Here is a 12,843-nt window from a genome sequence, read left to right on the forward strand (position 1 = left end):
AGGATGCCGAGCCTTTCCATAGCAGGTTACGGCGAAGTTTGTTGATCGCAGAAATTCAAGTATAAAAAAGTTATAGCAAAATTAGACGACTCTTGTGGCACTTTACCGTAGTTAGAATCGTGATAAGGTGAATGCTTAGATGACTATTGTTTTAAACGTAAATATGTCTTCTGCTAAAAAACAGAAAAGAACTAAAACCAAATATAAACCGCTTAATACTCCTTCATCGATGATCATAGTCACACCTGAAAATGAACACAATCGTGATAACGTACAGTATAAAAGAAACGCTGAACGTCTGTCGTCAAGTAGAAGTACTGGATCGAATGGTCAAGAACGAACCTCACCGCTGTTTTACAACGCTGAAATACCATCAACAAGTATAGAGGTGTTAGTAACTCGAATATGGAAATGACCATGCCAGCTAATTTTCGCAATTCGATACGTGTCAACAGAGAATGCCAAAATGGAAGAGTCTACCATCCTAACCTTTACAATCCATATCCGGTACGTGTGAACAGAAAACGTCAAAACGTAGGAGTCATCCAACCTAACATCCAACGTAGGAGTCATCCAACAGTGCATTTTCAAAACACCTTATCCTGTTCTAGCCCACATCATTTGATGGATGGTGCGTTTGAAGATGGTGTCACAGATGAAGAACTCGTAGCGGCCGTTGAAAAATATGAAGCTTTAGAAATAAGAAAACGCTTTAGAGATCTACTGGACGAATAATCCTGTTAACTTAGGTTTTATAAATCTAATTTAAATCCTGGTGTTTACAACAGGTATAGCAATTGGTTTTATGGGTGACTCACTTGAACTGCGAATAAGTAAGTAAACAAGTTACCAGAGTACCGGTAACTGGTTTCACGCCGGTTTTTTAGCTGAAGATAATTTGGATTGTATCACTCTTTTTCATGTGACCTTTTAAAATAGCACATGCAGACGCAACTGTTATTTCAGTGAGTTGTAAGTCACGGGGGATTTCACAAAAATCTTTCGCTTTTTGCTGTTACTTCTTTGCCATATATGGCATTATGTGCTATTTAGCTGTAACTCAGTCGATTTTAAGCTTTGGTGTACTAATAAGTCACGACCCTTTCAAACTAAGCTAATCGCGCATTGAAATGCGAGCTGTTTCCAAGGTCGGGTTGATCGTTTTCTACTATTCGTTGTGTTTGCTATACGAATTATATTATTGGTCCAGTTTTAACAAACGGTTTGAAAGTACTGACTAGCTTTCACTGTTAGATCTTCAACAAAATTTTATATTGTGTTTGATGAATTAAACTGCAACGTAGGCAAAACTTAAGTACATACTGTACTATTCATGCTCTCACATGCAAAATGTGCGTATCGGCCTATCGCCTTTTCAAACAAGAGTGTGGGTGTTTGACTCCCACGAATATGTGTCATAATGATTGTTGTGATGTGTAAAAGTGTGGCAGCTTTGTGCTAGCAACACTGGCTGTAGTGGTGCTGCTGCTGCAAAAGGAAGGGATGAGTGCGTAAGTTTCTTCTTGCTAAGACATAGTCATGGCCCCTATTTAGTATGTCCTCGCGGTGAAACATAGAAACTGATCACTTAACGGTCAACAATGGTAAAATAATGCTATGATATGTTTGCCACCAGGTATAATATCAATAACCAAAGGTGTTCAGCTGGTAAATTAATTCTTTTATGAACCAACGTTTTGCAAACACATGCGAGTGGGCTTTTTCAGGACAGATTACAATAAGAAAATAAGAAATATTTTTGAAAACTACAAACATATAAAATTATCTAGATACGAGCAATAACTAAGAAACGATTATGACTATAGTTACTACAAACATATAAAATTACCTAGATACGAGCAATAACTAAGAAACGATTATGACTATAATTATAATTGAGCACTGGCTTATATCGCTACTCCACCGAGCCGACGCAATTGAGTAAAAAACGCAGCAGATACATAAAAACATAAAATAACAATCTAAAAAATAAACTACAACTTTTAGAACAGTAGGTTCGCAGCAATAAAATCGTAAGTGGAAATACTAAGCGAAAAAAACTTAAGTATATTTTTCAGAAAGTAATTTTTGACGTTGTAGGGCAAGTTATAAATCTTTTAACAATAATGTCTGAAGAAAACGCTGCAAGTACTTCTGGTGGAAGCGGAAGAAATGTTCTACCGAAAAAGGTAAGATATTTCGGTTATAAGTTTGTTGAGGACGATGAAAGCCACAGTATGTACTGTTTCGTAAACAAATAATTTTTATAAGTATTAGTTGGTTCCAATTTATATTGTGCTCTACAAAAATTGTTAATGTGCGCTATTATCACATTATTATATTAAACATGGATTCAACAAAATTTAGGCTACAAAATAAATTAACTTATTCTTTATAAAGAAAATCTATTTGTTCAACATTTTTTTGTGTAGTTTTTTCTTACAGTATATAGTAAATTAGCATTATTGATAATCAGATATTGCTATCCCAAGACTACACAAAGGACACGCTATGACCTTCGTTAAGTTTAGGAAATAACAAAAAATTCAAAAACGTCCAATTTTTTACTGATCACTCTCTTCAACAACAAAATATGTTTTTTCAACACTTCACTCAGCGACTGAAATGTTTGTAGTACCACCAATGTATAACCAGTATATAAATGTACGACTGCTAAAGGTAATAATAGGTTTAGTCAACCAACAGTTTTCGAAAATAAGAGAAAAGCTATAGATAAAATTAATTTAAGGGTTAGGCAAAAACACATCACTACTAGTAGCATAAGAGCCTGAGGCGGAATATGTTTGTGCTAAGCTGCATTGTGTTCAGAAGACCATTTTGTTTTTGTCTTCATGCAAAGCATTGTTTTCAAATACAAATATCTATTTGAATACAGCAGCGCAACTTGTAAATATCGTGCGACATTATGGCGAATACGAATTTATTTTAGTTTATTATTTTTACTTTAATGTTTGTAAATTATTTACTCGATACTGTCACTGTTTGAATCAAAACCAAGGAAGACTGTGAAAAAAGGAATGGTCTCATGCTGATTGGCACAACCTGGAATTAGCATAGTGTAAAAAAAAAATCAATATTGTTGACTCGTATAGTATATTTTTGATACTTTAGTTAGGATACTTTGGATACTTCAATGAATATACGAATATTTCTTATAGCAGTATAGCCCGCAAGTTTCAAACTAAAATCTTTAAAAATTGTTTTTATTAACATCGTTTTAATGCATTTAGTGTTTCCAAGATCCCGTCCATGGTCCCATAGAACTCCATCCTCTGTTGGTGAAGATAATCGACACACCACAGTTTCAAAGGCTCAGAAATATCAAACAACTTGGAGCAACTTACTTTGTTTATCCGGGAGCATCTCATAACAGATTCGAGCATTGCATTGGGTATAAATTGAACCTTTTAGTGGAGTTGATCTTTCATTTACCTTCTTCAGTTAAATGTTTTTAAACATTGCATAAAAATAGTTTTTATTACACAAAATGAAACCTTTCTTTAAAATGTGTTCAAAACACATTAAAAAATGCTTAATAAAATCCTTTCAGGGCCAGAGAATTTTAGTTTTATTTTACGCTGCATATTTACAAACAAGCTCCAAAAATACGGTTTAAAATACGCAATTGTAGTAAGCACACCACTACAAAACAATATTATTCTATTTTAAACAGTACATCTTGGCCCAGGTAAAAGCCAATTAGTTTATGATGATATGACCAAACAGGTTTTATTTCAAAAAAATGAAATTATATTTAATTGATATCTGCTAACGAGGCAAATAACTAATTCTTAACGTTATCTCTCTTCTACTAAATATTGCAAACTGATTTTACAACCGAATGCAGATTTATATAAAAAGTTTGCACCAACGTAGTTGGAGTGTATGAAACGACTTAATTATTATTGATGAATTCATTTAGCAAACAATTTCACATTCTTTAAAATGGTTTGACACTAGTATAGGCTGCACAAAAAAGTGCATATTTTCCAAAAAAATATATATCGAAAGAGAGATGCAGTAAGAAACAATAGTTATGGAAGAAAATTCCATTTTAGTTTACTCTCCTGTTTTATATATTTATTTTGTTTTAATAGGACATGTCACTTGGCTGGTGAACTTGCTCGTCACTTGCAAGCCCAGCATCCTGAATTAATTGACGACAAAGATATCCTTTGCGTGGAAATAGCTGGACTCTGTCATGATCTCGGTAATCATTTTTCATAAGATTAGCCAGAAAACGTTGTTTGTTCTACCAAGTTATGCACTTGGCGTATAATCTTTTGACTATAGAGAAAAAACTTCTTTTATTAAAGATGTGGTTTTATTGTAGGGCATGGACCGTTTTCGCACTTGTTCGATAATAAATTTCTTCCCAGAGTTGGAATAACTAAATTGAAAGTAAGTCATATACAACATATTATTCTATCTTTACTTAAGCAATTCTGACTAAAGTTTAAAATTGCTATCGCATGACAATGAATGCAACGTAGGTAGAATATTTGATAATATGCAAAGAAGTAAAGTAAATGATTTTCCCGAATGGCCACTTATTCAAACATTTGAGCAGTCCACCAAGGAAGTTTTAAACGTAAAACAACAAATATAAAATTAATTTTGCAAAACACTCATAATTCTTCAGACTTTTACTTTAGCATGAAGAAGTATCTTGTAAGATGTTTGATCATTTGATGGAGACAAATCAGCACTTGGAAGGTCATTTTACAGATGCTGATTTGAACATGGATGAAGATTTAGATTTCATAAAAGAAATTATTACGGGCCCTTTAAATGATGAAAAATCGGTAACGAAATGAATGAATGTAAAAATGTTATATTCTCTCTAGTACGTAACGCAGTATGCCGATATGCTATAACACTACATAAACTCACTCGCTCACTTACCATACATTGCCATTAGAAAATCTTCATAAGATTAAAGCGGTGGTTTCCTTGCTACTTTTGAGTCATCATCATCTGTAAGGTAACATATTTATATTTAAATATTTTATTTGCCTGATATAGAGCTGGAATTACAGAGGGAGACCCCGGGAAAAAGGTTTCTTATATGAGGTATAATAAGTATAGAGCGCTTGTAAAAATCATTAATGCATAGTAGTATATAAACATATACTGTAATACCCAACATACACATGCACGATGTGAACGTCACTATAGCTGAATTACTTCACTATGCTTTTTCTTCGTTTTGTATTTATTACGAGCATTGTAAATTCTAGATTGTTTCAAATGGTCCATATAAAGTTGATGTTGACAAATGGGATTACTTTGCACGTGATTCTTATCACTTGGGCATAAAGAACAGCTTCGATCATAAGCGCTTCATGAAGTTTCTAAAGGTCCTGAAAGTAGGAGAAGATACTCACATATGCCAACGTGACAAAGTAAGATTTCAAATAGCGACAAATAGATTTTTAAAAGCAAAATAAAATTATGATTTTGCAATAATAACCCTAATAGAATCTCATATAACTCACATAATTTGAGAATACAGCGGAGCACTTAGTACCTAAGTAGCTATGTTTTACACCTTCACACTATGTTTTACGACAATAGTAACCGTTTAATCCAGAGTTGCTTTAAGCTTTAATAAAAATACGAATTAGTTTGACTTATTTATGATCTCCCTTGCGTTATTTTGATTTTGCAGACAATTAAAAAATAAACAACCGTTAACATTCAACTTGATCTAAAAGGCTATAGCGTACATTTAAAGCAGGATGTCGAACGGCAGTTGATTCTTTTGTTTAAGTTCCCCTTAAGTTTAAAGGCTGTACAGTACATGGAGTTAGTTGTATGACTACTTAAATTTATGCAATACTATACATGCAGGAATACTTGAACCTTTATGAAATGTTTCATGTTCGAAGTTCATTGCATAGACGGGCTTACCAGCACAGGGTGTGTTCAGCTATAGATGCGATGTAAGTAAAGCATGATTTATATGAAGGCTCACAGAAAGGGTATATTACTTATGTTAGATAGTAAAATGGTGTGCAATACTACATCCCACATAAACTATAATTAGAGTTATTATCTCGGTTGAATAAACAAATTTAATATATCATATTTCGTTTCACAGAAATTTAACTTATATCACTTCAGGTTATCGATTGAATGTTAAAACTTGCATTTTAATTCCAAAGTAATATATTTCATATTTCATACAATATTGCGTCTGGTCTACTTGCGTTTAAGCTTTCCAGCAAATGTGTTTAGAAAACTATTTTTTTACTTCTAAGTTGTTGTTGTTATACAGTAATAGAAAACTTAGTTTTGTCTACTTTAATTTATGCACGCTAGTTTGAGAGTTTAAATTAGAATTAAAAGATTTATGACATCAAAGTTCATTCTTCTTATGGGTATGCATGAGCGAATTAATCTATCACAAGAATGCAATTTTCTTACAAATAATGAAACTTTATAATTTACAGGATTTGTGATGCATTGGTTGTTGCAAACAAGCATATTTGTTTTCCTGGCAAAGATGGAAAAATGTTGATGATTTCTGAGACCATCACGGATATGGTTGCTTTTGAAAAGCTGACTGATAATGTGAGGATGCTTCTTAAAATGTTTCTCGGAATATTTTTCTTTTATAAAAATCTTTACCTCTTTCAGGTTTTGCTTCAGATATTGCATGCAGACAATCGATGCGATTTCATGGTTGAAGCACAACATATTTTAAATCGAATACTTCGGCGTGATCTCTATGACTATGTTGGTCATAGCAAGCTAAGGGCCATAGCAAGCGAGGCTATTCCTAAAGTATTAGATTATTTATTTTACGTTTGTGTCGTGAATTTTTCTTTATATCATATTTTATCCTTGATTTTGTTATCTGTTTTTCAGTGTTTTGAAGCTGAAGCTGAAATCGCAGGGTTCGACCAGAATAAGGAATTAAAGAAAGATGATATAGTAGTCAACGTATGTATGGGCTTATAATACCGTTTTGGTACAATATTTTCGATCTTTGTCGTTTTTTTGACAGGCTTTTATTAATATTGTAAACCAGGTGCGTTCTTTTGACTTTTGCATGGGAAAAGAAAACCCATTGGATCATTTCATGTTTTATAACAAAGATAAACCCGACACTGCTTTCCAAATTCCTACAGATGAAATTTCTGACATGCTTCCACAAACTTTTCAGGCTAGTTAACAAGTAGGATTAAGTTTAAAGTTTTTCTTTCGCTTAAAATATTGCAACTTTTTATACTTACAACATTTTTGAAAACGATCATTAATAGGATCATGAAATACAAGTTTTCTCAAAAGATCCCAAAAAAAGTGGAAATATTAAGGAGTGCTTCCAGAGATGGTGTCGTCATAAGGGATATCCTGTAAGAATTAACATAGTTGTATATCATTAAGACAAAAAGGAATCTTTAATTAAGTCAACTTTTTTGCATTTTCCGGCAAACAACCATTATATATAACCATTTTATAACATAACCATTATATCTGTTATAGGGACCACTGAAGAGAAGAAATCTTGCACATTGACCAATAACCATAAAGTTTCATGAATTATTAAGATTATCGAAATGTAATTCTTTGCATCGGTAGTTGTTTTGTCATTTAATTCTTATTATAATTACTAATTAGATTATTATTAATTATTATTATTATTATATTGAAGTAATTTAATATATTTTGTTTTAAAAATTTTGTTGTCTATAACCAGGTACTACTTTTTTCTTGTAATTATTACATCCTTAAATTTAATTGCATTGCTGTAACTATATATACTCATTTATAAAGAAAACGATTTTGGTTGCTGTTAATTTTCCACGGACAAACGCATATAAAATGCATTATCAACAATGCATTTTTGAAAAGTTTTAACTAACTACCGTGACAAATTCGTGAAGTATTGTTGTAAAACAAGTATAAATTAATGTGGTGAATCTGTATAAAATCATTATAAACTTCATTTCGTTCCTTTCATTATATGGGTGAGTTTGATTGTTTCGTTGTATATATATTCTATACTTTTCTTATGTAACAGGTGTCTTACCGGGATAAATAAACTCAATTAAAGACTTCTATAGAATTGAGATTCTAAAGTTGGTTACCATAACGGATTGAAAATCAACGCGATTTGTAATGTTAGTCAGTTTTAAAATATGCCAAACACTTACTTCTACAACTATAGGGCATAGAGGCTACAATAGATCAAACTAATCGTAATTACTTCTTAAAGTAATTATTTACATATAAGATCATGTTATATCACTTCTTGCATAAGCTTTAAGTACATAAAAAATATGATTTTGAGGATCATGATTTTGAAGGCAAAACATCGTTGGTATGAAAATTGCTTCGAAATTTTTCACCTCGCAGACAACTAAATATAGGCAAGCAGGATGATTTGAAAGTTTATCTCACAAGTTGAGATTCTGAAATCTTAGAAAATGAGACTAAAACACCATAAGCTTTAACCCTTTGCGGTCTACCTACATCCCTGGGATGATAAACAAAATTATGTAATGCTGTCCACCTACATCCCTAGGATGACTTTTGTGTACAGCGGTTTTTACGGGTCTACCAACATGCTAAGAATGTTACAACATTTTTTATCGATTTTGGAACATAGTAGATGGTATTTATTAGGGTTTTTCCCTGACTTTTGTTAAGTTGAAGTTAAGTTGGAACTGGAAAACAGTTAGTAAAACTGGGGTAGGCATGAGCAATTCTTGCACTCAGCAATAATGAATTTTGCTTGTTATTGTATTTTATTACTACCTTACAGACGAGAGTTGTAGTAAATAGTATTGGATTGTTTATAGTAAAATGGCTGCTAGAAGGTTTAGTGCTAATGATGTACTTGAAATGCTTGATTCTGAAGATGAAAATCATTCAGACATGGAGGTTGATGAAGAGAGTGATTTTTCTGATTTAGATATGGAAATGAGTGATGATGGGAGCTCTGATCCAGATGAGCACTCAGACAGTGATGGATCTACCTCTAATGATGTTGTAGACCCTAATGGATGGAGAGTATGGCATGATAATGACAGTGATTTTCCTCATCACCCATTTACAGCTACTGATGTGGGACCAAACTTGGAAAAGATCCCAGAAACAGAATTGGAATATTTTCAAAACCTACCAAATGGGGGCTTCGGGTGTATGTCTTGTCTGACTCGGAATCTGGGTATATCTCAGCTTTTGAACCCTATTTTGGAAAAACTACTACAGAAAATTTGTCGCGTCAAGATCTGCCGTTTACATCGAGAATCGTGATGCATTTAGTTGGCAAGCTGCTGTCAAAAGTCAGAGCAAGTGGTTATCATGTATACACAGACCGGTTTTATACAAGCTGCACTCTAGCAAAAGAACTGCTTCAGAATGAAATCCACCTTACTGGAACTATCCAGAAAAATAGGGTTGGGCTACCCACTGAAGTGAAGCGTTTGCGATTGAAAAATTTACAGTTGAAAGCATACCGTCATCCACAAAATATTCTAGCACTTGGATGGCAAGATAAACGCTTGATACTGATGCTCAGCACCTGGCACAATGCGGACACTGCACCCCACAGTCGTTGGCGAAATGGGAGGCAGGAAGATGTAGAGAAACCTGATGTAATCCGTGATTACACAGCTAATATGGGCGCAGTTGATCTTTCTGATCATTACTGCGCATCATACTCCTTCACACGAAAAACGCTGCGGTGGTGGAGAAAGCTATTTTTCTGGTTGATTGAAGTATGCATGGTTAACTCATTCTTGGTTTACAAGGAGATGAAACAGCTTAAAGATACAAGACACCTACAATACAGAAACAAGGTGATTGTGCAACTTATAGGAGACGTCCGCAACAGGAACCCCAAACGAGGAAGGCCAAGTGAAAGCGATTCTGCTGAGCGCCTCAACAAATTACCACATTTCATCAAAAAAGGAGCAAGAGGTCACACAAAGAATTGTATGGTTTGCAACACCAAAGAACAAAGGAAAACCACTTTATACTTTTGTGAAACATGTCAAAGAAAACCTGGACTTCATCCGGGAGAATGTTTCAGAAAATATCACACCCAAGTCACCTACAAAGACTGACCAAAGTCCAGGCATCATACAGGAGTTCACCAGAAAATTTCAACAGTGTGATAAGAGTGTGATAATTTTACTTGTATACAAACGGAATTTGTGTTTGAATAAACGACAGAAGTGTTTGAATATTGTGATACCTTTTGTCTAGAAAATACATGATGCAAAAAATTGCGAAAAATTGCGAAAAGTAGCATTTTTAAAAACGCTAAAAAAAAAAAATTTAAAAAAAATTTCGACAAAAAAAATTCACAGCCGTACTCTACACATATAAAACTACCCAAAAATGCAATAAAAAAAAATTGGACCTAGACTGACCGAAACGGTAAAAATAAATTGGACCGCAAAGGGTTAAGATGATTGCACCCAAAATTACAACCAGAAAGATCATAAATTAATGCTTCAACTTCAAAACTACACTTTGTGGTGAAACTTAATGGTCTATCAGGAAATTATTTTTGATTTCTGGAGCAGGAAAGCTGCATAAAACCCATGAAATTGTTCTTGAAAAATGCATTTTCAGGACGAAGTGGACTTCATCGGAAAGACATGAGAACATTTATCAACAACAACCATGGGATACAAAGATATTTGATCTTCTGTTGCGTGCTGTTTGCTATTTCTAAGGGCAAGTGCTTTAATGCAAAGCAATTCAATAATTTGGTCGTTCAATGCCACCATCATCTCTAGCTTAAAACTGTGGTATTTAACATTGCGAAACCAGAAAATGACTTTACTGCTTGCATTAGAGCACTTGGCATTGTTTAGAGTTGTACTCAACCATTTCTTAAAAAAATGAACGTTGACCGTTGGTAATTACAGTTATTCACGTGATAATTAAAATGTTGTCAAGATGAGTATAAACTAATTAAACCGTGTTAATTGTTGCATTGCTATTGCCAACACTTGGCCTCTAAAGCTTTTTTATTATTCTGACAGGTGTCATAATAATAAGTGCTCGAATGATAGTGTGCAGGCGTGGTATGCAAACAAACATGCTTCAAATAGCCAATATGTCCTGTCGATGAAAATCAACAACTCGTTTCGTTACAACGGTTTATCGAAATGCATTTAGACGAATTAAATTATTAATTGACAATTTAATTTTAATTTTATCTGAATAACCAATTATAACCACCAGTCATATATTCAGGTTGGTCACACTTCACCGTTCTATGTAACATTTAAGTTTTGTTATTGTAATACAGTTATAACACAAACATTTTCTAGGTTCTATGTAACAACAAAATGAAACTGTTTTATTGTTATTGAAAATTTATCGTTTCTTTTAAACTCATTTGCTCTCAGACATAGTGAAGCGTTATAGGAAAGCAAGTTTACAGGTAAGTGTGATCTTTAGTCAGTTTTAGTGCATGCCCTTCCAAAACAGTGACACAATTAAATCGATTAATTTAAAGTGGTTGTCATATAATTTTGAACTATGTGATTGCCTACATTATTTAAAAGTTTATATTTACTTAACTTGCGCACTATTTCTTCTCTACCAGCTTTCCATTTTCGCTTTTTATTAATAGCTGTAAATCTCTAATTTAATAGAAAGGATTGACAATACGATAAGCGGCTCCATTTTGACCAGGACTAACCTGTACCTATGCGATTATTCAATTGATTTGTGTTCAATCTGTGCAAATGTTTATAAAAGGAGAATTTGATTAGTTTCACCAACAGACACGGTTGCGCCTTAATCTTTTTTCGCCTTAGTTTCAAATTTACCTTCAAATACTAGTTATTGGTTATACCACAAGTCAGAGTCAGATTAAGACTGTGATGGGCGTGGGGCTAAAAGATATCAAGGGGCTTGCATGGAATTTTTTCTCTACCATTTGACACAAAACAAAATGCAGACAGAATATTTACAAACAGTAATTCCTCAAACGTGTAATATTTAAATATTTTGCAAACACATTCTCTATTAATAACATTTAGAATCATTATTACAAATCCTCGTGAATTTAATGTCCTTAACGAAGTACTGTACAGTTGGAAGAATGGTTTTACGCTTGATTTGTCATTCCGCAGTCTTGTCTGCCTCCGGGCGGAAGCGTTTGTCGATTTGGCTGCGCCTTTTCTGTTGCTACAACGAGTGATGATGACATTCTACCGAGACCAGTACTTTTGTGTAGACGTGCCTAGTTTTGACCATTTTTGAAATACAATCTTACAGTTAACTGCAGGTATCTTCGAACCAGCACTAGAAAACGGCCGGTAAGATTGTCGCCTTACCAATTTTCCTCAAAAAGAGAAAAAAGCATTTTTATTAGCCTCTATGGAAGAAACCTTACTTCTAATGCTAGATGACGACACTGCCAGGAAAGGCGACTTTGATGATCTCGTTTATCTTATCGAGCTCACGGTGGACAGACAAAGGGCTGTGTTTAGAATGCGAAGATCCTTTTTTCGCACATGTCATCCAGATCAAGAATTTTCTTGTGACTTTGTTTTAAAAGTGAAGACTTTGGGCAAACGAGCTTATCCTGTTGAAGATGATGAACAGGTCTTCAGTGACTTGATGTTTCTTTGCTGCGGGCTTACGTGACCCGCAGCAAGTCATGCAACTTCCCGAAAGAGTTTTCAACGAAAAAGATTTTGACGCACTTTGCAAATTAAATTATTAATAACTCCCCAAGTAGCGCTCCAAAAGACAAATACTCCTAACTCTGAATTGACTACACAAATTAAGGACGAAGATATTACAACTGAGAAAACTGACATACTTCTTGCTAAACAAGCA

At 33.8% G+C, this 12,843-nt stretch overlaps 1 protein-coding gene across 1 annotated transcript; it reads left to right on the top strand.

The window, feature by feature from the left end:
- Positions 1 to 2,053: 2,053 nt before the first annotated feature.
- On the top strand, positions 2,054 to 8,087 carry LOC143452804 (deoxynucleoside triphosphate triphosphohydrolase SAMHD1-like). The gene is made up of 14 exons (XM_076953920.1): positions 2,054 to 2,189; positions 3,252 to 3,412; positions 4,119 to 4,231; positions 4,355 to 4,422; positions 4,677 to 4,826; positions 5,047 to 5,094; positions 5,262 to 5,426; positions 5,875 to 5,966; positions 6,477 to 6,597; positions 6,664 to 6,810; positions 6,895 to 6,969; positions 7,058 to 7,192; positions 7,290 to 7,382; positions 7,513 to 8,087. Exons 1-14 carry the CDS (start codon positions 2,127 to 2,129, stop codon positions 7,543 to 7,545), a joined length of 1,464 nt encoding a protein of 487 aa, XP_076810035.1. The 5' UTR covers positions 2,054 to 2,126; the 3' UTR covers positions 7,546 to 8,087.
- The last annotated feature ends 4,756 nt before the right edge of the window (positions 8,088 to 12,843 follow it).

The sequence above is a fragment of the Clavelina lepadiformis genome, chromosome 4, assembly GCF_947623445.1.
Source record: "Clavelina lepadiformis chromosome 4, kaClaLepa1.1, whole genome shotgun sequence".
In the NCBI taxonomy this organism is placed as follows: Eukaryota; Metazoa; Chordata; class Ascidiacea; order Aplousobranchia; family Clavelinidae; genus Clavelina; species Clavelina lepadiformis.

What these genes read in the sequence shown, in the direction of transcription:
- LOC143452804 (XM_076953920.1), top strand. Translation starts at nt 2,127, where the DNA reads ATGTCTGAAGAAAACGCTGCAAGTACTTCTGGTGGAAGCGGAAGAAAT. An exon ending in AAGATGATATAGTAGTCAAC is followed by an intron (nt 6,970 to 7,057) that starts GTATGTATGGGC and finishes ATTGTAAACCAG; the next exon opens with GTGCGTTCTTTTGACTTTTG. An exon ending in GTCGTCATAAGGGATATCCT is followed by an intron (nt 7,383 to 7,512) that starts GTAAGAATTAAC and finishes TATCTGTTATAG; the next exon opens with GGACCACTGAAGAGAAGAAA.